The 25541-nt window shown below is 50.3% G+C and overlaps 12 protein-coding genes across 12 annotated transcripts; 6 read left to right on the top strand and 6 right to left on the bottom strand.

The window, feature by feature from the left end:
* Positions 1-707: 707 nt before the first annotated feature.
* On the bottom strand, positions 708-4246 carry N7506_000822 (GTPase RIA1; the record flags this gene model as incomplete). Its single annotated transcript, XM_056950118.1, has 6 exons — positions 708-1087; positions 1141-1454; positions 1506-3026; positions 3087-4033; positions 4100-4120; positions 4184-4246. The coding sequence occupies 6 exons, from the start codon at positions 4244-4246 to the stop codon at positions 708-710; spliced, it is 3246 nt and encodes a 1081-aa protein (XP_056816033.1).
* Positions 4247-4610: 364 nt separating this feature from the next.
* Positions 4611-5160, bottom strand: N7506_000823 (DUF4604 domain-containing protein; the record flags this gene model as incomplete). Its single annotated transcript, XM_056950119.1, has 2 exons — positions 4611-5077; positions 5133-5160. 2 exons carry the CDS (start codon positions 5158-5160, stop codon positions 4611-4613), a joined length of 495 nt encoding a protein of 164 aa, XP_056816034.1.
* Positions 5161-5438: 278 nt separating this feature from the next.
* Positions 5439-7101, top strand: N7506_000824 (WD repeat PRP19 family protein; the record flags this gene model as incomplete). The annotated part of the gene is made up of 4 exons (XM_056950120.1): positions 5439-5451; positions 5527-5571; positions 5626-6061; positions 6114-7101. 4 exons carry the CDS (start codon positions 5439-5441, stop codon positions 7099-7101), a joined length of 1482 nt encoding a protein of 493 aa, XP_056816035.1.
* Positions 7102-7904: 803 nt separating this feature from the next.
* N7506_000825 (U1 small nuclear ribonucleoprotein 70 kDa) lies at positions 7905-9338 on the bottom strand (the record flags this gene model as incomplete). Its single annotated transcript, XM_056950121.1, has 4 exons — positions 7905-8635; positions 8733-8826; positions 8883-9010; positions 9077-9338. The coding sequence occupies 4 exons, from the start codon at positions 9336-9338 to the stop codon at positions 7905-7907; spliced, it is 1215 nt and encodes a 404-aa protein (XP_056816036.1).
* Positions 9339-9596: 258 nt separating this feature from the next.
* On the top strand, positions 9597-10134 carry N7506_000826 (mitochondrial 54S ribosomal protein mL43; the record flags this gene model as incomplete). Its single annotated transcript, XM_056950122.1, has 3 exons — positions 9597-9635; positions 9694-9776; positions 9843-10134. The coding sequence occupies 3 exons, from the start codon at positions 9597-9599 to the stop codon at positions 10132-10134; spliced, it is 414 nt and encodes a 137-aa protein (XP_056816037.1).
* A 717-nt stretch (positions 10135-10851) lies between these two features.
* N7506_000827 (putative RING finger domain protein) lies at positions 10852-12023 on the top strand (the record flags this gene model as incomplete). The annotated part of the gene is made up of 3 exons (XM_056950123.1): positions 10852-10896; positions 10977-11819; positions 11877-12023. 3 exons carry the CDS (start codon positions 10852-10854, stop codon positions 12021-12023), a joined length of 1035 nt encoding a protein of 344 aa, XP_056816038.1.
* An 898-nt stretch (positions 12024-12921) lies between these two features.
* N7506_000828 (ribosome assembly factor MRT4) lies at positions 12922-13800 on the bottom strand (the record flags this gene model as incomplete). The annotated part of the gene is made up of 2 exons (XM_056950124.1): positions 12922-13468; positions 13607-13800. 2 exons carry the CDS (start codon positions 13798-13800, stop codon positions 12922-12924), a joined length of 741 nt encoding a protein of 246 aa, XP_056816039.1.
* A 264-nt stretch (positions 13801-14064) lies between these two features.
* N7506_000829 (mitochondrial distribution and morphology protein 10) lies at positions 14065-15593 on the top strand (the record flags this gene model as incomplete). Its single annotated transcript, XM_056950125.1, has 2 exons — positions 14065-14161; positions 14224-15593. The coding sequence occupies 2 exons, from the start codon at positions 14065-14067 to the stop codon at positions 15591-15593; spliced, it is 1467 nt and encodes a 488-aa protein (XP_056816040.1).
* A 260-nt stretch (positions 15594-15853) lies between these two features.
* Positions 15854-16997, bottom strand: N7506_000830 (triose-phosphate isomerase TPI1; the record flags this gene model as incomplete). Its single annotated transcript, XM_056950126.1, has 6 exons — positions 15854-15882; positions 15936-16150; positions 16214-16326; positions 16442-16516; positions 16595-16874; positions 16960-16997. 6 exons carry the CDS (start codon positions 16995-16997, stop codon positions 15854-15856), a joined length of 750 nt encoding a protein of 249 aa, XP_056816041.1.
* A 2106-nt stretch (positions 16998-19103) lies between these two features.
* Positions 19104-21040, top strand: N7506_000831 (Protein kinase domain-containing protein; the record flags this gene model as incomplete). The annotated part of the gene is made up of 3 exons (XM_056950127.1): positions 19104-19190; positions 19239-19815; positions 19863-21040. The coding sequence occupies 3 exons, from the start codon at positions 19104-19106 to the stop codon at positions 21038-21040; spliced, it is 1842 nt and encodes a 613-aa protein (XP_056816042.1).
* A 342-nt stretch (positions 21041-21382) lies between these two features.
* On the bottom strand, positions 21383-22295 carry N7506_000832 (ESCRT-III subunit protein DID4; the record flags this gene model as incomplete). Its single annotated transcript, XM_056950128.1, has 5 exons — positions 21383-21511; positions 21568-21828; positions 21897-21957; positions 22018-22244; positions 22290-22295. 5 exons carry the CDS (start codon positions 22293-22295, stop codon positions 21383-21385), a joined length of 684 nt encoding a protein of 227 aa, XP_056816043.1.
* A 273-nt stretch (positions 22296-22568) lies between these two features.
* Positions 22569-25541, top strand: N7506_000833 (mitofusin; the record flags this gene model as incomplete). The annotated part of the gene is made up of 4 exons (XM_056950129.1): positions 22569-22887; positions 22957-23005; positions 23067-25123; positions 25177-25541. The coding sequence occupies 4 exons, from the start codon at positions 22569-22571 to the stop codon at positions 25539-25541; spliced, it is 2790 nt and encodes a 929-aa protein (XP_056816044.1).

A 25541-nucleotide genomic window follows, 5' to 3' on the forward strand; every position in this document is an offset into this window, starting at 1 on the left:
TTTCTTTTTCGGAACTTCTTTTGCGATGCTGGCTTATGACCCATTGCCTTTGTCTTGACTGGCTACTTTGCCTGTCTGACCTTCCAATTCCAATTGCCAGTCGTGATTGACTTGCATATCGAGTCTGGTTCCTTGAGGGCATGGTCTCTTCTTGAGATCTGTGTGGACGATCTTACTACTCCTGGCCCTCTAGGCAGCCTTGCCAGCACCCATGCGAGGCATGTCGTTCAAGTCTGACTCTTCTTGATGCTTGAAAGAGTCTGCATTTTACTTGAACATTGCTGGTTCTGTAGACCGTTTTGCCGGTTTATGGAGTCAGTCGAGTACGGAGTACACAGTTAGTTGCTCCTGGATATTGATGTTGACAACGATTCGGACTTAAGATACCCCACGGAATCATATTTTATCAATACATATCACAACAGCCGGTTTCTTACTCTGGCTCTCACACGCTTGTCATAAACCTACCCATTGTAACATGTAAACTTTGTCATCGCGCTATGTAGCACCTGAGCGTGTATTTACCCATAGTATGCATGCTCATAAAAAAAATATTGGATTCAACACGAACTCTTGGCAATTGAGCGAGGTCCTGTGTTCTGTGTACAAAAGCATCATGGTCCAAAGTTCGAGGTATAAGACCCCAAAACTTGGAACATGGATTCGACCCTCATGAAAACATGCCCTAATATATCCATACATAAACCTCATTTTTTCAGCGTCTTCTGCTTCTCAGCATCAATCAACTTCCTTCCCTGCACAACCAAGCCCTTCCGAGTCCTGACAGCATCCATATACCTCTTCGCAACATTCTCCTTATCAGCAAGCTCACCCAGATCCTCCAACTCCTCCTCAGTAGCAGGAACCCAGAAAGGATCCTCATCAAGCGCCTCAAAGCCTGCAAAGATAAGCTGCGGCTGCGCAACACCAGAAGTCCGCTTGCGAATTTCTTCAGCAAACCCAAAGGATTCAGCCACAGGCAGAAGAGCCAAGATAGTGAAGAAAGGAGTTCCTTCCTTCATCACTTCGGAGAGAATGCGGCCTCGGCGACGGGTAATCACTCCGTAAACGCGACCTAGAACCTCGGCTGTTGATGTGTTAGAGGTGTTTAACTGGGGGTATGTTGAGGTTGTAACCTACTTGTGGCTTGGATCTCACAACTGTACATGGCGAGCATGATACGGGGGCTCCAGTCTAGGAATCCGGCGGATATGCCTTCGCGGACGAGTCGGATGGATTCACCGGTCAGACGACCCATGTCGAGTTCATCGCCTGCGTTGGATTGGACGGAAAGCTCTTCGAGGAAGACGGCTACGCCTTGCATGGGCTCTTGGCAGAGAGGGCCTTGGCCTGTGGCGAGTTGGAAGGCATAGGCGATTTTATCGCAGAAGTCGCGCACGAGTAGAGCTTGGTGATTGTCTCCGGCGATCTGTTGCTTGATGTCGTCGGCCAAGCTGAAATTGTTAGTAAGTCTGAACTTGGTTTTATGGTGGGTGTGAACTCACAATTTATCACAGGTGTTCACAGCTGTTGCGTCGACGAGGATGTTGGGGCCGACTCTGCGGGGGCCGAACGCAGTGATTCGGTCGACGACGTTCTTCCAAAGTTCCTTGTCTTCTTTGACTTCGTCGTTGAAGACCCTGTCTAGTCCTTCGCGGAACTCTTGCTTGGAAAGGATTTGACCCTCGGGCGCCTCACCAGTTCCGTCGACGACGGCTTCGGCTTCCTTTTCGGCGTCTGTCTTTCCTTCGGATTCAGACCGCTTCTCTAGTTGGAGCTGCTTGATGGTTCCGACTTGCTTGGTAAGGAATTCCGTCACGGCTTCAGGAATCGGCACTACACGCAAACGAAGGGTCATCTGCTTAGAGGCGGAAACAGACAGGACAGCTCCACGACCCAGGTCTGGGTTCTTGGGCGCAGCCATCTCAGGGCCATGGACGATTGTTTCACGGTACGGCACGATGGCCTCACCAGTTTGAATTTCGCAGCGGGCGAATCTCTCGCGAAGATCTGTGACACAGCGCTCCAGATGAAGTTCGCCAGCCGTCAAAATAACGTGCTCGCCACTGGGGAGCTGTTCGTACTGTGCACATGGATCACTCTGCTCGAGTAGACGTAGACCAGTGACCATCTTGCCAAGATCAGCTGGGTTCATCGGCTCCAATGCCACTCGGACAATGGGTGGCGTGCTCAAAGAGACACCAGCCAAGTTGATGCTGCCCTCGATTTGGCTACAGAGCGTGCCTGTTTTGAGTACGTAACCTGCAAGACCTCCAATACCGAATACTACACCAGCTGGGACTGACTGGAGAGGCTCGAGAGCTCTGCCCATGAGCAAGTACAAGTCTGTGACTGTGACCTTCTTGGGCTCGGGGTTGGCATGGGGGTTGGCCGGTGAGAACTTGGGAGGAAGCACATAGATCTCGTCTCCGACAGAGATGGTGCCCGAGTAAAGTCGAGCAAAGCCAATGAGGTGATCAGGATCTTCCTCCTTCTCACCCGCCTGAACTTCTTCATCATCTGTCTCGGTGATCAAGTTGGTGTTCTCGAAGGCTGATGTCATGCGCTCGAAGTCATCGGTCTGTCCTTCCTTAGCCTCGGCCTGCATCTTTGCAATTTCCTCTCTCTTTTTGCGGGCGAGCTCCATAGCTTCGGCCGCGGTCATGGCACCTCCACTGCGCTTTTTGCTCGCCATGAGTTCACTCTCTGGAATCGCAACCATTTTGCTGACGTACGCCACAACAGGCTCTTCAGGGCCGGTCTTAAACTCAACCATGGCCTTCTTGATATCTTCGGAGATGAAAGCAGACCCGGGAGAGGTCTTGATCATCTCTGGTAGTCGTGCAGTTTGAGCGGCAGGTGGACTGGGAAGATACTCAATGACGGACACCAGCAGAGCAGTGGATAGAGGTAGCCATTGAGAGAATAAGGTAGTCATAATGTTCTTCGGATCGCGAGAGCGAAGAATATAAGGCGGGATATTAATGTTGAGGGATTTAGTGATCTTTTCCAGCAACACTGGGTCTCTGCATTCATATCAGTGTCAATGCTCACCGATTTATAGGCGATATTCAAGATTTACTTACCCTTTGCCTTTATCTCCACCTGTGGTGGCTGCATATGCTGCCCAGATGCTGTCCAAGACCAATTGAACAAACATAGGCTTTAAAGCTCGACCCTTCAAATGCTTCACTCCCAAAACACGCTTAGTCTTAGGATCCAAGTAATAATCACCCCAGAGAACTTTCTCCAGAACTGTGCGTTTGATGCCAAGCTTCTTTTCATAGATCGTAGCAAACTGTCGGATTGTGAAAGCCCAGCCATCGACAGCACTGCAGAAAATGACATTATTCTTCTCGGGAGCAAAGTAGAGATCTTCGTCATCACGCTCCTCGAATTCTGTGGCCTCTGTGGCCTCTGTGATCACCGATGCTGATTCGTCGTCTGCCGACTGTTTCTTTCGGTCCGAATCACGAGAGGTAGTGTTAATGCGATCTTCCATACGTTCGCGCCACTGCAAATCATCCTCCATGCGCTCGCCCTGGTAGAAACTTCCAATGACGGCATTGACCTGTTCAAGAAGACGACTCAAATGCGAGAACGCCTCAGCAGGGCTCATTTTTAGTTCAGTGATTAAGCGATCCATCTTGTTGACAACAAGGATCGGCTTCAATTGTTCAACCCAGGTCTGTCGCAGCACAGTTACAGTCTGACTGCAGACACCCTCAACTGCATCAACAAGAACGACAGCTCCATCGCAAAGACGGGAGGCTGTTGAAACTTCGCTGCTGAAATCGATATGTCCGGGCGAATCGATCAGATTAATCAGATATTCCTTGGGGACTGGCGCGGCTTCTGGGCTTGGTCGGCGCAGCATAGAGAAGAATAATGAGATGGCCGAAGATTCCATCGTAATACCTCGAAGCTGTTCATCTGGACGAGAGTCCAGGTAGCGGATCTTGCCCGCCAGTTTGGGTGAGATAATACCATTGGTGGCAATGAGACTATCAGTCAAAGACGTCTTGCCGTGGTCCTAAAAAAAATCGAAAAATATCACAAATTTGAACATGGCAGCATCGATGCTGGCTTTTTGACTTACGACGTGGGCTAGAATGCAGATCTGATTGCGGTTAGTATAAGGCAAAACTGACATCACAGATTAAAGTGGGATGGAGGGGCACACATTTCTTATGTCCTCTGGCTTCCGCTGCAGGCGGACCAGCTGGTCGACATTCACCACAGGCATGCTTGCTTTAACAGTGTGAACAAGCGCAGTGTTGTAGTGTCAAAGGAATGAAGCCGGGAAGTGTGATTGGATCCCGTCTGAGAAAAAAAAAAGTTGCTGATAAATGGATGCGCCCTTAGGCCGCCAATCTCCAGTGCTTCAACTATGTAAATTTGATCTTGCTTCTTTTTCTTTCGAGTCGATCTGGACTCGGACCTTTGGCTTTAATTTTCACCCGTTGTTTTTGCTTTGTTTAATTAAGGCGATGCTGGATTTTCATGGTCTCTAGACCTATGACGCTATATTCTTGTGGTTGTGTTGACTCATGGTGAGTCTTATATGATTGCTTTGACTCGAGCCCAATGGGAAGCTGGCATCAAGATATTCATGGAGAATTTCCAGGCTGAAATGCAACGGTGAATTCATTCCTCGTCAAAAGAGAGCTTGATCTTCTTGCCTTTCTTCGATTTTTTGCCGTTGGCTTGGGTTGCTCCTCGATCTCTGTCTTGTCTTCACCCACCACTTTGGCTTGTTTTCGCTTCTTCTGGCCTCCAACTTCGGTGAGATTGCTCTGTTTGGTGGCTTCTGCCTGGGGCTTGGCTTCATCCCCACCACTGCCCTTTGTTGGACCATCCTTGTCCTCTTCCTTGGACTCGCTCTCGCCAACCAGTGTCTTGTATTCCTCTTTGGATATCACCTCATTGCTCTCTTCATCGACGTAGATAGGCTCGTCATCATCATCGTCCTTGTTGACCTTCAGTCTGGTTGCTCGTACGGCAGGCCGCTCCAGGCGACCAGAGTTGTCCCCATATTCGCCACGGAGCTTTTGGAGAAATGCAGGCTGCTTCGCATCTGGACATTGTATTAGTATAAGTGTAACAAGGAATGCCACAGGAAAGCGATATACCATATTCAAACTTAGGGTTTTTGGGCATGTTGGCGATTGGGTCTGATACAATTGTTGCAGCGCTTTTAAGCGAAGCTTCGTGCTGCCTTCAGCTAAGTCTGTATATCATTGAATAAATTGCATGTCATGCATGTCAGGTCCATTCAAATGGCTAGACAGTTGTTGGCAAGAGAAAGTGCAGAAGTCCGATAGCTGCACCGCGAACAGCTCTGGGACGCTAAACCGTAACGGGACACATCGAAAAGTGCAAAGGAGCCGCTCCGCGTCAAGTCCTCATCAACCCCCATCACTCCACCCCAATTAACCATGCTTTGTGCTAGTAAGTGGTCTCATGTCAATTGCGCTTTGGCACCTATGGTCGATCTGTGTTTCTAACCAAATTCTTTCATCACAGTCTCTGGAGAGGCACCTCAAGTGCCCGTTGTCTCCCCCAAGAGCGGTAAGTCCCCTCCAATCGCCTTTGCGCACGACCTGTCATCTAATTGTCGAACAGGCAGTGTCTTCGAAAAGCGCCTCATCGAGGCATACGTTGCCGAACATGGCAAGGATCCCGTGAACGGCGAAGAACTCAGCACTGAGGACTTGATCAACGTCAAGTCGCAGCGCGTCGTTCGCCCTCGACCTCCTACTCTCACATCTATCCCGTCGCTTCTCAGCGTGTTCCAGGAAGAATGGGATGCACTTGCTTTGGAAACATACACTTTGCAACAGAACTTGGCACAGACAAGGCGCGAGCTGAGCTCGGCCCTCTACCAGCACGATGCTGCAGTGCGAGTCATTGCGCGCCTGACCCAGGAGAGAGATGAGGCTCGTGAGGCACTTTCCAATGTCTCTGTCGGTGCCGCCCGCGCGGGTGGCGATGCTATGCAGGTGGACTCTACAGGCTTGCCCCAGGCAGTGCTGGAGCGGATTGAAAGCACACAAGCAGCGTATGTGTATTCGACGGAAATGCATATAAATTATGTACTAACGTTGTTGCAGACTTTCTAAGACCCGCCGCAAGCGCGCGGTTCCCGAGAACTGGGCCTCAAGTGAGGCAATCTCTACATTCAAGCCAACTGAGACCTCCGATGCTCTATACCCCGGTGCCCGTGCCCTCTCTGTCAACTCGAATGGTGAGCTGGCTCTTGTTGGAGGTGTTGATGGTGTGGTCGGTGTCTACTCCCTTGCTCAGAAGAGCGTGGTCCAGACGCTGCAGACAGATGGACCTGTCACCGATGCCAAGTGGGCAGGCGAGAAGGCTGTGGTTGGCTCAGCTACAGGCTCTGTTAAGGTCTTTGAGAATGGCGCTGAGGTTGCAAGCTTCAAGGCCCACGCCGGAGAGGTCACTGCTGTGGCGGTCCACGCTACTGGTGATATTGTCGCCTCTGTTGGTGTTGACAAGAGCTATGTCATTTACGACCTTGCCACCAACACCGTTGCATCCCAGATTTTCACTGGAGCAGGTAAGAATACATCTTCCATCGGACAGTTTGGATCAAATGCTAACGAGTTCCGTACAGCTCTATTGTCCGTCAACTTCCACCCAGATGGTCACTTGATCGCGGCCGGTGGTGCCGATGCACAGGTCAAGATCTTCGATGTCAAGACTGGCGCTGCTGCCGCGGACTACACAATGTCAGGCCCCGTCAAATCTTTGTTCTTCTCTGAGAATGGTACTTTCTTGGCCGCCGTGGCCGACAAGTCTACCACTGTCTCCATTTGGGATCTCCGCAGCTCCAAGAAAATCAAGGTGCTGGAGACAGGCAGCCAGATCAACTCCATCTTCTGGGACTACACTGGCCAATTCCTTCTTACTGGTGGACCTGGTGGAGTGACCGTTCAGCAGTTCTCCAAGGCCGCGAAGACATGGTCAGAGCCATTGCGCAGCGCGGTGCCTGCTGCTTCTGTGGCTTGGGGATCCGCTGCCCAGAGCATTGTGGCTCTGAACGAGGCGGGCGCTGTCACAGTTCTGGCAGCACAGTCATGAGCTTGGGAAAACGATTTGTAATTTTAGAGCTGGCCGTCTTTTGATGTTCTTACTGGTGTCTGCTTCCAATTTATCACACAGCTGCTCTTAACGTGATCAGAGCTTTCAGCAAACACCGTTTAAAAGTGTCGACCTCATCAGCAATATGGAATCGAATTGATCCATGATAGTATCAGAGCTGTAATGAACTACCCAAAAAGCACTAGTTACGTAGTATGCTCAGTAAGAATGATGGGGATATGTGCTTAGATGTCTATTTCCACAACACCAGCATCCAAAAACAATTTCAACGGATATTACCTAGATTTTGATTCATCCAGCAAGGTACCTGTTTTAAATCATTCACACCATGGCTGATCTTACCTGATGGAACCTATTTTGCATGAATCGACTAGAATACAGACACTTACCCCAGGACAGTTGGGAACAGAAAAATAAAAAGACAGACAAGTAGAAAGATGTTGGAAAAAAGACAAGAAAGAAAAGAACTCCTCGGAAAACAAATGAAAACGGGGAATACAAGCACAGTTCATGAGTGGCTTCAGCTTCCCGGGTGTAGAAGCAGACCTAACAGGGTATGTAGAAGATCGGTACTGACGGGTCCGCATTCCGGGTAGATGTAGTGGTATAGGTAGGGTGTATCACTTGAATGGTGTGTGATCGTGAGAATGAATACAACTTGCCATAGGGTTGTTTTTTGATTCAACCTTTTACCATCTTGGAGGAGTCATGAAGGATGGGGAGATCAGTGATACCCACCAGCAGTCGGACAAAGACTTGAGACCTTGGAGCTTGTCCAATGTCTAGTATCTTCTCCTAGATCGGGGGTCATCCTGGCCAGGTTCATCCTCGCGGTGTCGCTTGCGGGCATAATCGTCACGGCCACCGCCGCCGCCGCCATACCTATCACGCTCGCGATCGCGGTCACGGTATCGGTCTCCATTGCGGTCTCCCATGCGATCACGATCACCACCACGGTCACCACGATCGCCACCGCGATCTCTGTATCGGTCATCGCGATCATAGTCACGGCGGTCGCGGTCAGCAAATCCGTCTCCTCGAGGCCGCACAGGCTCTGAGTTGCTGCCAGTCATTCCACGGTCAAATCTGCCGCCGCCGCCGCCGCCGCCGAAGCCTCCACGGAAACCTCCACGTCCACCACCGGGGCCTGAAGGAGCATTAGGAGGGGCTTGTCCACCGAAACCGTTGCGATTGCCCTGGTATCCGATTCCACCACGAGGACCGCCGAAGCGATCACCACCGCCGCGGAAGCCACCGCCGCCACCACGGAAACCTCCACCACCACCACGGCCACCAAAGCCACCGCGGAATCCACCTCCATACCCACCGGGACCTGAAGGGGCGTTGAATCCGGGGCCACCGGGACGAGACGGCATGGCCTTGGTGTAGCCACGTCCACCGAGACCACCACCCAAACGGCGAGGCTTCCATCCCTTAGTAGTACGGCCACGCTCGACATCTACTAGGACGCGACGGTCCTTAATCCGGATGCCATCTGTTTCTTTGTAGGCAGCTGAAGGTGGGGAACACTGGTGTTAGCATGATATCTTACCGCAAAATTCAAAGGGATAGTTGAAGTAGCGCCGGTGGAATTGGCATGGATGTAATACCTTTCATGTCTTTCTCGCGCTCGTATACTACGAAAGCATAGCCTTGGTGGGCCTTCTTCTTCTTGTCTGACGTGGTGTCTTTGACGAGTGTAATCTGCATAAATGTTAATATGTGAGCATTCCCACAAAGTCAGCACACAAGGATCGTACTCTTTCAATGGGACCAAATCGGCTGAACTCCCGTTCTAGGTCGGCTTCTTTGACATCATAGCTGAGGCGCGCGATGAAGAGAGTCCTGAATGGGTCACCTCGAGCTTGAGGATCCTTTTCAGGGTTGACTGTGAAGCAACCATGAGTGTTAGCAAGCTGAAACAGATGTGGAATCTGAGCGGGAGAGATCATACAATTTTGCAGCCCTTCTGTGACTTGACTCTCTTGCTTTGCTTTCTTCTCCGTCTTCTGCCGATATTTGCGCTGAATCCAGCTCTCAGTGGCATTGTAAGGCACTTCTTCCGCAAAAGACTTTGCCTCAGCAAGGAACTGGGCGACACCTGAGATGGTACTCTTGCCGCAGTCCTCTGGGGCGCGATCGCCCGGGGGCAGATATCGAAGGGGTGGGCGCGGCTGGAACAGCGCCAAAAGTGGCGGGGGTAGCTTGTCCGTCATGCTGAGTATCGGACTCGGCGTGAGCGGAATGGGTTATAGAGCGAGGCCGAAGTGTGGAAAGGAAAGTTGACGAGCCCTAAGGAGTGAGAGCTTCGCGTCGCACTTCTGGTCTTTAGCGTCTACGGGTATAATGAAATGGGTACTGCAGATGCAATTGGCGCAAACGGCTCACCGCCCTCATAAGTCACGTGAACCAGAAAATGCCCGGAGAACCACCGCGAAGTGACAACTCCAAGAATAACGATAACGACTAACACAATGCCTTTGCGCGGAATTCGGACCTCAACGGCGGCCAGGGTATGTAATATGCTCTTTTTCAGACATGATTCACCAAGCTGATATGGTGAATTTCCAGAACGGCGCCGGAGCCTTTATCCTACAATGCAAACGTCTTGACTTCCACTACTGCAATTGGGCAGGCAGCTCGAAGGGCATGGTGTGAGTGATGCCAGCAACAATCCGCATTTTTATATGAGGTGAATGGTGCTAATTACTTTGTGATAGCACGTTCCTGGAGCAATTCCTCCCCGCCTTCGCTCGCGAAAACCCTCAGATTGAGATCCGTGTCTCTCCTCGACCCCAAAAGCACCCTCTTATCAAGGGACTCTACATCAACGGCCGTGAGAAGCCTGTATGCGTACGAAACCTGGAGCCTAGCGAGATTCTAAAGAAAGCAAACCTTCTCAAGGAAGCCAGCGGGGAGAAGCTGAAGCGTACGAAGAAGCCAGTGACAAGTTTGAACGAGAGTGTGCGTGGTATCTGGTCGCCATACCACGGTGATTTGCGCGGTGTTTAGAGAGGAGACTCTCTTTTGGATTATTATCGCTTTTGCTTTCTCAGCGTTGGTGACTGCCAGGTACCACCATCGCAAAATACTGTATTATTGACCTGGGTTCCGTCCCTTTCTCTGTTCTTGTCTATTTGCTACTTTGAGGTCATTGGTGTTCAAAACCCATCTACTATGCATACCGAATTCAAGCCTATTTCAATCTAGAAACCCCTTTCAAGCATTTCATGGTTTACCTCAGACAACATCTGCTGATCTGCTCTCCACTTCTCTATTTAAGCCCGCGTTTCTCTTCTAGAGCTAATCCTTAAATTCATTCCCCAGGTATCCGAGTGAACTCTTCAGCGCTCACCAGACCGGCTATCACACCTGACTACCCCGTTACTACATCCGCTTGAAGGATATTAAGAAGTACGCTCATCATCACAGTGCGATCTCCAAGTCCGTCAAAAGCACCATTTCTACCCCCGTCAGATAGTCGTCACTTCCCTCGTTACTACTCTCGTTGCCAATCCTTACTTGAACTGGAGCCATATCCGTCACTCATACAGAGTGTTTGCGATAGTTACCAATCGGCTATCGCCACCGCCTCCATGCAGAAGGCACAAACCGACCGCCTTTCAACTCGGCATTGAGACACAGATGGCTTCCCTTAGTACGCTCACGCCTCGTGGGTGTTCCTCAATCCCTTCTTTCAAGTCCCGGGACACAACACCCAGCTTCAAAATGAGCGACAACACCGGCGTCCAAATCGTGGCCGCCCGGTCAAAGGTAAGCCTCCATCCGTCGTGAAACGGGCGGGGCACCTGACCAAATATCCAAGAGCCCTACTGACACAAATTTGACTCCAGCGAACGCACCGGGAAATGGCCGCCGGATCGGGTGACAACAGCGATGCCACCTGGTACCCCTCATCGCACCCGTCAGGAAGTTCGTCCGTACACCTACCACAACCACGAGATCAAACAACTTCACGATATGGAGACGATCACCGGCGTCCGGTGATGCTTTCGCCCGGGCCAGAAAATGTCATAGATCTGACGGAAGATCCGGAATCTCCGCCGCAATCTCCGCCGCAAAGGGTGCTGTCTGCGTCTGGCTCACGCCTTCCTATACGGGACATAATCAATCGCGATTCTTCTGAACAAAATGTCATCGATCTAGAGGCGGAGGGGAACGGTGCAGAAGGCACCTCAGGCGGCCCAGACGTAGAAATCATTGGTTCTACCGTCAGGCCTATGCCAACAATGGAGCCCAGATACTTCGACCCCAATGGATTTGCGATGTATCATCCTTTGAGAAGACCAAATCGTCCATTCGCAGGGCTGCCCAGCCCATGGGTAAACGATAATTTCCTTCTGCGAAGCAATGCCCGGGAATCTTCTGCCGGTCACCGAGGTCGGGATATGCCGTCTGGTATCCCGGGGTCGATGTACGGGGATGATTTCGTTTCCCTTATGAACAATATGCCGGCAATACTGCCATATAATGTTCCTGCTTTTGAATATAACTCAACCACTCAATCAGCGCCGCGTTCTCGGCGTGGTGCATATAAAGCACCTCCTCCGGCACCCAAAGGATTTGCACGATGTTTAGAAGATGAACATGTGCCAATATGTCCAAACTGTGAAGAAGAGCTGGGAACAGGGTCAGGGCGCAAGGTAGAAATCTACGTTGCAAAAGCCTGCGGACATGTGAGTATCAGAAATGTTTTTGCAATGTTAGACCCCGGTGAAACTAACATTTACCAGGCATATTGTGGCGAGTGTGCCGAAAACAGGTCAATCTCAAAGTCCAAAAAGTCATCCTCGAAGACCAAACCATTTTCCAAATGTCAAGTTGAAGGCTGCAACAAACCAGTGAGCAGTCAAACGGCCATGACTCACTTATTCCTATGACTGGAATCTTCAGCCAGTCTTTTTAGCCATTTGCATGTGGAGGTCCACGGTTCACAATGTCCGGTCATCTCTTACCTTTTTTTCCGATACCCAAGATGCATGTGTTTGCGGGCGTTATTCGTTTTGTTTCATATGCAGCATTTATGTCCATACAGTCATGTTCAATTCTCTTTCTTCCTTTATAACGAACTCATGTGTCACTCATACCTGTGGAACTTGTAGAGGCACTATAATTATTGACATCATGGAATAAAACTATAGTGTGAATGATACTGAATGTACTAAACCTTCAAGATGTCTCGAAATTGGACCATTGACCAGCCTTGGAAACATGATGGAGAAACACCTGGGCATGGAAGAAAACATGGCTGAGGCAACCTTGGAAGCCCTGGAGGATACATGCTGTATCATTCCAAGCACTTAAAAGTTAGTCTCCGCCAGTTGGATGCTGTCAATCATCTCTCTGGTTGTTCTCAGTGTGCTTCTGAATAAACATTAGGTGGCTCGAAAAGGTATGGCTTTGAGTGCTTCGATTGAAGCTCACAAGGCGCATCGAGTGGTTACTCTGTAGAGCACTCAAATCCGAAGACCCATGGCTCACCGATATATTTCTTTCCACAAGTTCATACGGTAGGTGATAACATAGAACGAGTAAAACTTATAAATTTTTTCCGACTTGGCATCCAAATCTTATCGTAAGCTCATGATCCGAAAGGAGGACAAGCCCTCCCTAACTAGACAAGAGAAAGAGATATAAAACACAAGTCTTCAAGATATTTGCAAAGAAAGCGCCCTCACCAAACTCCATAAGATGCCCAGCAGAGTTTCTTTTTTTTCAGCCACATGGAAGCCGAATCGAAAGAGAAAGAGAAAAACGGAAAGAAATCAAGATCCTCATCTATGCGTCGACCTCCATTCCACCCTCAGACTCGAGAATCTTAATTTCCTCAGTGCTGCGGGTCCAGTAGGCCTTAAGCTCAACCTTGAACTCGGAAGAAAGCACACCGAACATCTTCATCAGTGTCGTCTGTCGGGAGTCCAAAGTCTCGCCCTTTTTGCAAACGGGGTAGCTGTCCTGTCCCTCGGTCAAGTCGAGCATGACCTTACCCTTAACCAGACGGGTGGGAACACCGAGCTTGCGGAGAGCGGGCTCGATGGTGTGGCTGATAGGCTCGTCCTGGTCGGCGGGGACCTCACCACCACGAGCGGTGACAAGGCCATTGGGGAGGCTGAAAGAACGGGTCGCTTCGGTTCCAGCACGGGCGAAGTCCTGGGGACGGAAAGTCTCAAAGTACTCGACGACAGATTCGGGTGTGCGGGAGGTGAACAACAGACCGACGGCGCCGGTGAGGAGAGGAGTGAGCTTGTGCACGTTGGGAGCGGCCTCGCTCTCGGAGGTCTGGCCAAGGGCCTTGGCCATGACCTTGGTCTTTCCGAAGAAGACACTGCACAGGAATTGGGTCAGTTATGATCATTTTTGAGAGGCTTGCATGTCAATTTTCGATATCGAATCCGGCGCTTCTTATCCACTTTTCTTCGATATATTTTCTGACGTATAAGCTGACTGGAATTTTCCTGCTTACCGGCTGTCGGCGAACTCAGTGCGCACATCCTTCAGGTAGGTGTTACGCATGTTATCGACTGCAAAGACGAAAAGATGGTCATATTCCTCAATGCATTCCCGGATGTTGGAGAACAGACGGCGGGTCTGCTCCTTGTGGTCTTTCTTGGTGGTCTTGGACTCGTGGACGACGCGCGCACGCTTTGAACGAGGCATGATGAATTATGTGAATGTAATTGGTGATTCGAGAAATTCAAACAGAAGACCGAAGGTATCCCCCACAGGCATTTGGCATTTTTTTCACTGATAACCGGATTATCCTTTCACCGCTTATCCAACGCTAGTCCGAATCGGGGATAAAGCTTGGATATCTTTAGTGGGACCCCGGAGTTCGACTTCAACTGCGCGCAATCTGGACCATTTGGATTTCTTGATCTTGCAGCGCAGGCTTTTCATTTGCCTGCCAAGATTGGTCCCAGAATGCTAGATTTCATGGACTATATCCAGCTCTCTTTCGCCGAGGCGACCCACTGGAATCGCGACAACTCATACTCATCCCTCACAACCACTGCTCAATGTATGTGATTCTAGAATCACTGACCGGAGAGTGGTCATGTCTTATCTAACATGAATGTGCAGCGATCCTAGATTTTCAAACGCCTGAGCGATTGCGCGTTCATCTTTCATCACTTTCCACTCCTCATTTTGCGACCAGTTACACGCTCGGCACTGTTGGACTGCTCGATGGATCTGTATCATATCTCTTTAGCACCGTCCCTTTCAACAACCTTCCCAGCCGAAGTGCCTTGATACCGCTTCGCAAAATCTCCCCGGGATATCGACAAGTACAGCCCCCCACGGCCCCCATTCAAACCTGGGGCTGGGACTCGCTATTAGATGGCGTGAGTATTCCTGGACTCAAGGATGGGAAGAGTTCAGAACAACCACCCGTCAAAGATGGAGACATCAGCCAAGAAGATCAGGCAAAGCGTAAAGCTACTCTTCTTCATGCCTCTCTTCATCTTCCACCACCTACCACTCTCTATGCGCTCTTCCTGCGCAGGATCTCGACAAACATGCAACTATCACTAGCTGTCTGTTCAACCCAGGGACCACCGCAATCTAAGTCCGCACCACAGGCCTCAATGCTCACCCAACTCTCTCATGACACGGGCAAGTACAGCAACGAGTATCTGTTCAGCACGGACAACGCTCTCTTCGGCTGGCGTGGACTATGGAACTTCGGCCCAGATCCTCGTTACACTCGCAGCGATGCACCACCACGCTTATCCCTCCTTTCTGCGGGTGCAGAGGCATACTACTCCCCAATATCATCACTCATTGGCATGTCTACGGGTCTGCGGTTCAGCACATTACCAGCAGCAACAGAAACCCCCTCGCCACGATCGCGCTCATCACTCTCCAGTATCCCAACACCAATATCTACATTCCCATACACCCTCACCCTAACACTCACCCCCATTACGGGTTCCCTATCGACAAGCTATTCGCTCCGGGCCACGCCAAACCTAGCATTCAGTTCCCGCTTCGGCTTCAACGTCTATAGCTGGGAAAGTGAAATGGTGGCGGGCTGTGAGCTCTGGCGCCAAAGCAAAAGCAAATCCAATTCCGATGACGATCTCGAATGGGCCCGGCGCAAAATGCGCATGTATGATTTCGGCGCTTCCCTGCCTGGCTCACCGGCATCCCCGCTTCTAGAGGACCCGGCTCGCTCCGAGCCATCTATGCGCTCTGCGACTAATAGCGAGCCTGAGACGAGCGATTCTGTCATCAAGCTCCGTGTTGACCAATCTTGGAACGTGAGACTTCTATGGGAAGGCCGTGTCAAGGAGCTGTTGGTGAGTGCGGGCGTTGGGCTGGGACCGGGTTCGTTCTCACAGTCGCCTTCTCTCTCTTCGGCTTCGGGGAGCGGCTCGGCCCAGAGTGGAGGCGGGGCTCCTACGTCGTGCTGGCGCGGGGTTGGTGTGTCGGTCTTGTACTCCTCGTAGGTGGTGTGATGGTTGCGGCTAGATACACGTTGCTCTTCCTTATGCCATCCACTACGTGTTGTATTACCGTCAGGAGATTTCAACACTGGGCGCCTGGGCGGGCGATGTGAACGATTATGTGTTGTTGATGTATACTTCAAAAATTGTACATATATTCATGACAATGATATTCCAAGTTTTTAATATTCTATCTGGGGCCTGCATCAGAGCTTTTGCTCCGGCAAAGGAGAGATGGGGTATTAGTTTCTGAAGGCAACCCTTTAGATGCGGGCGTTGATAATGTCGACGACTGCAATCATGTTAGAACCGATATGATCAATAGAGGAGGTTCATAGAACTTACAGGCAGGCTTCAAGCTGGCACCGCCAACCAAGAAACCGTCAACATCGGGCTGAGTAGCGAGCTCGCGGCAGTTCTTCTCGCTGACAGAGCCACCGTAGATGACGCGAACGCCCTCCTGGGCCTCAGCAGAGATGGACTTGTCGAGCCACTCACGGATGGCAGCGTGAACCTCCTGAGCCTGCTCAGTGGTAGCGACCTTTCCGGTACCAATAGCCCTATATGTATATATTAGTTTTCAAAATTCATACCAATATGTAACCGACGAGCTTGATTCATACCAGACGGGCTCGTAGGCGATGACGACCTTGGCCCACTGCTCCTTGCTCAGCTCCTTGGCGGCAGCGTTGAGCTGGCGAGTGACGACCTCGATGGTCTTGTTAGCCTCACGCTCCTGTTAAGTCGGGTGTTAGCGGAATATGTTCTGCATACTGATAGCCGGTCTTCACCCGATTGCCCCACTATCGGAATCGGGACGAAAATGGGAGAACCGAATATTAATGACGTACCTCAAGAGTCTCTCCGATGCAGAGGATGACAGAGACACCACCTTCAATGGCGGCCTTGGTCTTGCGGGCAATGAACTATGTGGATGGTTAGCTTTTGCTTTGTGGGAGGGCGTGGGATCTGCAGGTTCGGAGGGGAACTGCGGGGATACAAACCTCATCAGTCTCCTTGAGGATGACACGACGCTCGCTGTGACCGATGACAGCCCAGTTGATCTTAGCATCCTGGAGCTGCTCAACACTGATCTCTCCAGTGAAGGCACCGTTGGGCTTGTCGTAGACGTTCTGGGCAGCAACACCGATCTTAGGGTTGGCGAGCTCGCGGGTCAGGGAGAGGTAGAGGGCGGGGGGAGAGATGACGACCTCAGTGGTCTCATCGAGCTTGGCGGCATTGAGGTTGTTCACGATGTCGGTGATGCTCTTGGCAACACCGTTCCTGCAAGGAGTCAATTGCATGGCCTTTGCAGGTACATATCGGCAAGGATGGAGGGGTAGATATGGCAAGACTTGAGAGTACTTACATCTTGAAGTTACCACCGACGAAGAATTGGCGAGGCATATTGTTGGATGTTAGAGAAAATATGGGAATAGAGAAAGATGAGACAGAAGATGAGATAGCTAAAGAGGAAGACTGGGAAAGCTAAAGTAGTTGAGTTAAATGGAGGGGCACTACTGGCCTGATTTACGAGGCATCCTATGACATAATTCCAACCGTTTACTTTTCGTCTCCGAGGGCTCCACGTACTTTGTACAGTCACTTGCTTGAGTCTTTTATGGTGAAATAGACTCATCCAATGATGTCAGGTTCTTTATCAAAACTAGGGTGTGAACTACAAGGCAACTCAATCTGTGTGATCCCAGGATATCTATATATCAGTTTAATTGTTCCTGTCTCATACGGTAAACCCATGCTCGCAATGACACCAGTTCAGAAAGAAACTCTTGCTGGGAAATATAAGAAGGAAAGGGACCGTAAACGATTTGTTCAATCTGTTTCTTTTCTCGCCAAGGCGCACCGACAGGTACAGTGGCAGGCTGGAGGGCTGTCGTTCGGTGGCTGCAATTCAAGCCGATGAGCTTCATAATAACTTCTCTTTAACCGTCTCTCTCGGTGTCCAAGGCTTGCTTCACGCTGATCAAGCACTCGACTCCGAGCTTCATCATTGCTCATTAGTTGCATTCGATATGTCCTTCCAGACACTGGGCCTTTGGATCGAGCCCGTTCCAACTTCATGGACCCAAGACTCTTGGCGGCAGGTAGCACAAATTGTTCGCGGGGCAACATTCTTCTATCGACCCTTCTCTCGAGACTGCGACTATGGCAATTCGCACGGGAACTAGATCGAGGCCTTTGACTCGAACCTCGGCGAAGTGATTTACCCTCATGACGATGAAGAGTTGTCTTTGGGAGAGGTGTCTGATACTTTGTAACCAAATCAACCGGATATTCTGTTTCAAAATTCTCTTCGGGTGGGTCGATTGGCATAGCTTCGTCGTCTAGACTGCTGCTACCTTCCGAAGACCAGCCGGAGGCATGACCAGAGCCCATATCGCTGCTATTCGCCGCACTCAAGACTGGACTTGGCGGCATGGCCATTGTTGTTGTCGACTGTGTAGGCTCTTGAGAACATCCCGGTCTCCCATTTGCATGCATGTCATGGTCTTGACTTGGGGTTTTGGGGCGAGCATTTGGCAAAGTCACCGGAGACTGATGGCCTTCCACTGTAGCATTCTGGCTCGGTCTCAAAGAGTGATGCTTGGCCCAAGTCCATAGCAACGAACGAGGCACTGTTCCAAGATCAACTAGGTTCCCCATCGGGGTCCTTGAATATGCGGTTTTCATTGATCTTTGCATGATAATCACATCCATGGAAACCGTTTCGTAGTCTCCTCGATGAGCGTTTCGGGCCTTGGATGGCTTTGTACGCTCTTTGACATAAACGCAACTCCACTCCACAAAGGGATTCATGTGCCTTTGTTCGTCAATCAACTGATCTATATGGGCGCGCCTGGTATTGGACGAAATGCTTTGATATTGCTGCGCTGCAGGCTTTTGTGTCGCGCGCTTCTGTATTTTTTTAAAGTATACAGCTTGGCTTTGAAACATAGGCGCGCGTTCCACGCGATGCCAATTTGCATCTTGACCTGGATGAGGATCTGCCTTGAAGAACGTATACCCTTCATATGCAGGAATGGACTCGGCGTTGGAAAATGCTTTCTCTTCGGCAGACATGTCAGAAAGAATTCAATGATATAGATTGCAAACAACAACCAGAAATCGCTAAACTTATAAATATTTGAGTTCGCCTCGTATCCTGCGCCCATCTTGTGCCCGGGTGTTTTGAGGCTCCAGCGATCACATTCATGCGAGCGAATCGTACCCCCGCCTCTTTTCAGCCTCATCACCCGGGTGTACGGTGAAGTAGGACAATTATAGAAACCATCATTTTCTGAAAATCCTCTTTGATTTGTGTGATTAGCCTTGGCTATCCTTTGATGAGCTATTTCGATATTCTATTGTTTTTACACAATGGCTTTGGTCGTCCTCTGCTTACCGGTGGGCCTGGCATAAATAACACTCCAGTCCCCTCTTTAGTTTTTTCCTTACCAGTTCTTTTGATTATACACCTCTTCCATTCCTCTTTTCAACACTTCACAGGTCAACATGGCTGGATCTAACGATATCTTTTTCTCTGGGAGCGAGGAGACGAGACGAGTAGTTGAATCCCCGGAGGATACGATTATGTCCGGAGTTAGTAGTGAAAGTGAATCCGAAGGATCTGACAGCTATCTACTTCAGGCACACAGTGAGGAAGACAGAGAGGAGCTCCGGCGTGAACCCGAGGAGCCCCAGGAACCGGAACCCGAGGAACCAAATGAACCAAACGAACCCGGGGGACAACAGGGTGCCGAGAGCAGCTACGGCTTTAGCTCAATCCCGACAGACATATATGGGTTTGATTTCCTGGGAGAGGGGCGCCCCATAGAGCCACTCGAGAATCAGGTTGGTCAACCAAGTGATCCAAGGGGCATGGCCTTTGTCGGCTTCCAGCACTCATTTGGGTATAATGCTCTAAAACTGCTGGACCCAAATCATCCTTTATCACAGCAGCACCCTCAAATCAGCCGAGTCTTCAGGGCTCGGCTCAAGGCAGTCTTCGATAAGCGTGGTCGCCGGAATTTCTCTTTGTGTGAATGTCATGGGGGATCATGGCTTGATACCGCGGGCCATGACGAGAAATTTCAAGCTTCATTTAGTGCCCTGTACCAGGAAATGAAGAGAATCCCTTACACCCAGCGTACGACCGCCAAGATTCGCGTTCTATGCCCGAGTCTTTTGGAAAGAATTAGGATCTACGGAATCCTAGGTCAAGGAAGTAAGTTTCTCCTCTTTTGAATGTTGATCGCTGCTAACAGAAGATAGCTTATGGAATCGCGTTCGTTGCGCGAGAGTGGAGTGGTGCAGCCGATCGCTCCACAAACCCTGAGCAATATGCAATCAAAGGTCAAGCACATAAGACTGTGGTAAACGAATTGTTGATTAACCGCGCCTTCCCCGAGATGAACCGTTTTGTGGAGCCTACCGGAGAGGAACATTTTATTCCAGCGGAAGCAATTGCATTAATCTATCTCAATAACAGTGACAGATTCCCCACCATCGACTCAATCTACGTCCACGGCCTCCAATGGGCGTTGGTGATGCGAGCTTGCATCGACGATTTTCCAGAGGGAAGAGCTAAGATTCCCGAGCAAGATTCGTTTCTGCACGACGTTGAGGGAGTTCTCAGGTACCGGTTGCCCAGCTTTCCGCCGTTCACAGGTAAATGGCTCACCAACAACGACCACAATGTCGTAGTAAGTGAAATGGAGGGTTGCAAGATTGCAAGCCAATTTCTGGAAGGTTTAGTTCAACTAAATGATATCAGGATATGCCATGGCGACCTTTCGGTGAACAACTACCTTGTGGACCAAGACCTAAACGTTCAATTGATTGACCTAGGACTCATGACCTTCTCGCCCACTGACGAGGGCTTCCAGTACACAGTTGACGGCGTGATCCCCTTTCAAGAATACGAAATGAGGCCCGAGTTAGCCGCAGAGTATCTGAAATTTGACCGACTCAGAGATCTTGGTGCTTCAGACGTTATGCCAAGAGAGCTCTACCTGCCCAATGACAAAAGGGACGTCGCCTTGTGGAAGTTTTCAACACTCGCCTACGGCTTCTTGCATGGATACTGGCCCTGGGAACTGCAAAATCTTTCCCAAAACTGGCATGGGAATTGGGACGGTGATTATACGAACGAGCATTACCCTGAGGTCAAAAATAGACGCAAGAGAATGGTCAACGAGGATGTAACAATAAGCGAAAACCTCTCACAGGACTGTCAGGATATGTTACAAGCTACGCTGGCTAGGAATTTAGAGGACCGGCCAATCCTACAAGAGTTGACCTCGTTCCTTTGGTTTTCCGAGTGGACCGCCGCAGAAGTTGAGTCTGGTCGACCTCTAAAACGACCTCGAGTTGCCACCTATGCAAAAGCACAGCAAGGCGGCGGCCGCCTGGTCCGTCGATCCGACATTTATGGCGGCAAAAATACCTAGGTTGGCTGCATGTGCTTGCTCTTGCTCTTTTGCTCTTTGCTTCCAGCACAGGTGTTTTTCAATGGTTCCAGTTTGCACAGAGCGATTCGAGTCCAACTTGACCTTCGCCCTAGAACAAGGTTTGAATTTGTTAGTTAGTTTCTATAAAGCATGATTTAGTGTGATTCTGCCACCTTGTCGCAAGAGAGTAAGTGTAAGGTGCAGCTAAAAGATAAAACCTGGACGCACTGAGAGGTGATAGATTGATAACGGTATGAGTATCTTCAAGGGCATGCTAAGAACAGCAAGACAGGTGAAAGTTGTATCAGTAGATTCCTGCCTATTACACAAATAAGGTGATGATTATCGTCGAAGGCTGTCCAGCCTGGCTTGGAGATCATCGTCACTTGTATTGCCTCCACCCCCGATGGCTTGCGCAACCCGTGTTTCATTAGCTGGCGCTTTCTGTATGTCTGCAGGTGTTTCACCAAACTTTGAAAGAAGTTAGTCCCCGGAGTATACATGTTAAGAGATGAGGGTAAACAAACCGCTTGGTTCAGATCGACACCAATCTCGTCCAACACCTCCTTGACAATGTCTTCTCCTTCTTCTTCTTCGCCTTCCATTCCTGTAGCTTCATCAATCGCATCGTCCATCATCTCTTGTCGTTGGTCCATAACATCGTTCTCTCGTTCGAATTCCATCGCGATTCTCTGGAGCGCTGGTAGGTTCATTTGTCGGTTCATACTACCCAGAAGCATCGTGGCTCCCTTCATAGACTGCATCATCTGCTCATTGCTTCGCACGGTCTTAAGGGCAACAAAGGTTAGCGAATTGGCAACTTTGAGAGGGGTAATGAAGGGCGGGTTGCACATACTTGAATGCGCAGAGATATAGCTTGTAACTGCGTGCGCATCTGATAGAATTTCTGGATGTATCTGCATTGCGCATAAGGTTAGCCCAAACTGTAACAACCCGTAGACAGGTGTGAAACCAACCTCCGCGTCCGAACCAGGTCCTTGGCCTGGATCTTACAGGCTCCGACTTGGCCATTTTTGGCGCTCTTCTTGATATCCTGGACCAACTTCTTCTCTTGGTTCTCTAGTTTGACCCGCTCGCGGTCTAGTTCACGCTGTGTTCGGTCCAAGGCACGCTGGTGTTTGCGCAGACGCTCCGCGGGGGTCATGCGCTTGCCAAAAGCCCATTCCACAATCTGAGAGGTGTTCTGTAAGTAAAAAGTCTATCACGAGGGTTTTGCAGTAGATCATACATTCATGGTGAGAGTCGACAGTGAGTCGTTTGATCGAAGGAAGGAGTAATGTTCAAATTCAAAAGTAGAGGCCTGTCTAGGTGAGTACCTAGAAACAGTGACATCAATCGCGGTATTGTCATATTACAGTTACATTACGTTGGTACCGGGTCACATGCACGCTAGTCCGTTTTTGGACCGACGTCATCAAACCTTGGAATTCATCTCCAATCAAACGTTCAAAAACACAACTTTTTGCTGTTTGATGGATTTTTCCCACGCCGTGGCTGTACGTCCGCTATGAGTCAGGAGTATTATTCTGGTGAGGGTTCTTCCTCTCGAGCCACCTCGTCCAGATTCTCTGGCGAGGAAGAGGTTCCAGAGCAGAATCCTTTTTTCCCTCCCCCGCCGTCCTACATGACTGTCGGCAACGGCTCAACCTCGGATAGTGCTACAGCTTTGATGACATCGCTGAACCAAGATTCCGGCTACGGGGGGAGCATCGCCGACGAAAGCGCCATGGAGGAAGACTCGAACGCGGCTTGGCGCGCAGGACTGATGGAGGATCGACCGACACCAGTGCATACACCAACGCGCCCTGGAGAATGGAATCCGGCTGGTATGTAACTTGAGACGTTCTGCTATCCTTATCAATGAAGGATCCGAATCAAGGTTTAACAGTATACAGCTGAACATGAAAAGCAAGTGGTTGCCAGCCATGTTTCTCAGCTTCTTTAGTATGTCTAATTTGTCTCCGACCAAAGTCGTCTTGGAAATTGAAAGCTGACAACTTTTCAGCAACTCGAACCGCACCAAACTTGGTCGCGCAATCTCCCGGACTATCGATACCTTGAAGGAACTCCAGGATATGAATCGTCAATGGCCCGCCCACTATCCTTCGGTACAAAACACACCCGCTTCTCTTGAGAGTCGGCCACAGTTGAATCACACCAACTCGGAATTTGGGGGCAGCGAGAGGCCGACTACCCCACCCCGTCCAGACCTGCGACGCGCAGCTACCACCATGGGCGGAGACAATCTAGCAGAATCCAGCACCTCCGCTGAACGACGAGCCCCGACAGAGCCCAGATTGATGACTCCACAGATTGCGCAGGAGTTTTCTATTCTCAAACTTGATCTGAAGCTGGGCGCTTTATCGCAGGCGGAACTAGTCCACTCGTTGGAAAAGTCATCAATTGCTTCGCTCCTCGATGGGAAGATCAGCCAAAGCATGAAGCATCTTCTCTCGCTGCGTGACAGAATCGAGGATACTTCGAGTAAGGTTCTGATTACTGGAGATCTGAACGCAGGAAAATCGACATTTTGCAATGCTTTGCTGCGTCGAAAGGTTCTCCCAGAAGACCAGCAGCCTTGTACCAGCATATTCTGCGAAGTTCTCGACGCTCGCGAGAATTGTGGAATCGAGGAAGTCCACGCTGTGCACAAGGATACGCCATACAACCGCAACGATGAAAGCACATTTGATGTCTATACTCTCGCTCAGCTTGAAGACATTGTGATCGAGAACACAAAGTACATGCAGTGCAAAGTCTATGTCAAGGATGTACGGTCTATCGACGAGTCGCTACTCAACAACGGCGTCGTTGACATCGCCTTGATCGACGCACCGGGACTGAACTCGGACTCATTGAAGACTACCGCCGTTTTTGCTCGGCAGGAAGAGATTGACGTTGTTGTTTTCGTCGTATCAGCAGCTAACCATTTCACCCTCTCTGCAAAGGAGTTCATTTTAAATGCTGCTCATGAGAAGGCTTACATCTTCATGGTTGTCAATGGATTCGACCAAATCCGTGACAAGCAGCGTTGTGAGCGCATGATCTTGGATCAAATTGGCAAACTTAGCCCTCGCACTTACAAGGAGGCCACTGAGCTCGTTCATTTCGTTTCAAGCAATGCCATTCCAGTTGCACCCCCTGCTATCTCCCAATCAGGCTCCGGTGGCGGTGGTGGTGATGGCGGTGGCTCCGATCCGCATGATGACGATGACAAGAAAGACCCCAATGACAAGGGTAAGGGCAAAGAACGCGAGAAACTCCAAGACTTTGAGAATCTTGAAGGAGCCCTGCGGCGTTTTGTCCTTGAGAAGCGATCTCGTTCCAAGCTTGCGCCTGCAAGAACCTATCTACTAAACCTCTTGGCTGACCTTAATTCCCTCGCCACTGTCAATCGCGATGTTGCTCAAGCGGAGCTCAAGCGAGTGACAAGCGAGCTGGCCGAGCTTGAGCCTGCTTTCGAGAATGGAAAGAAAAAGAAGGGAGAACTTGCGGAAGGCGTCAACAAGGCCATCGATGACTCGTGCGATGATGTCTATAATCACACTCGCTCAACCTTGACTGATACAATCACCCGTGTATCCGATGCAGACCTTGGTGTTGAATATCCTGGTCTCTTCTCAGCGTTCCAATACGCCGAGGATTTGAAGCTGGCAATGTTAGATCAAATTGCTCTCTCGGTTAACAACTGTGAGGATTACGCTCGGGAAAAGACAGTTCAAGGGGTCGGTTTCATCCAAAACATTGGCCTGCTGCACATCGGTGAAGACAAGTTCACCCCGCTCAACTTCCGGGCCGATGCTATGTTCCGCCGTGGTCGTCGTCACACGTTTGGCCGACAAGTTGAAACCGAGGTTGAGCTGTGGGACTTCTTTGATGTTGCCGGTCTCTGGGAGCGCCAGGAGAAGCTGGCCGGAACAGGCGTTGCAATGACAGCGGTCACTGTGCTGGGTGGTAGAGCATTGGGTGGTTTCAGCTGGGTAGACAGTGCCTTGAGCGCCGTCAAACTCATTGGCCCGAACAACATGCGCAGACTCTTCTTCCCCAGTATCCTTGCTGCTGGTAAGTTTCTTCCAATGACAATGCACGATTTAACTTGCGCTAACATGACAAAGCTGTTCTGACAACCGCATATGTGCTCAACTCTATTCCGTCAACTCTTCCTCCCCGCTTGTCGCGCAAGATTGCCGCCACTCTTGCCGAAATGGATTACGTCCACTCTAATGCCAACCGTATCTCGACCGAGGTCCGCCGCATGCTGCGCATGCCCGCTGGCAATCTTCAAACTTGCCTATCCCAGGACATCGAGGATCTGGGCAGACGCAAGCAAGAGGTCACCAAAATCAAGCAAGAGAGTGATGTTGCCACCAAGTACTTCTCAAACCTCTTCCGCGATAGCAGCGAGAACCGCCGCACCGTTGAGAATCTGGACCTTGATGCTCCCCTGCCTGGCGGCATGGCTGCGGCAATGGAGGCGTAA

This window comes from Penicillium brevicompactum, assembly GCF_028827555.1.
Source record: "Penicillium brevicompactum strain IBT 35665 chromosome Unknown utg000001l_segment0_segment0, whole genome shotgun sequence".
In the NCBI taxonomy this organism is placed as follows: Eukaryota; Fungi; Ascomycota; class Eurotiomycetes; order Eurotiales; family Aspergillaceae; genus Penicillium; species Penicillium brevicompactum.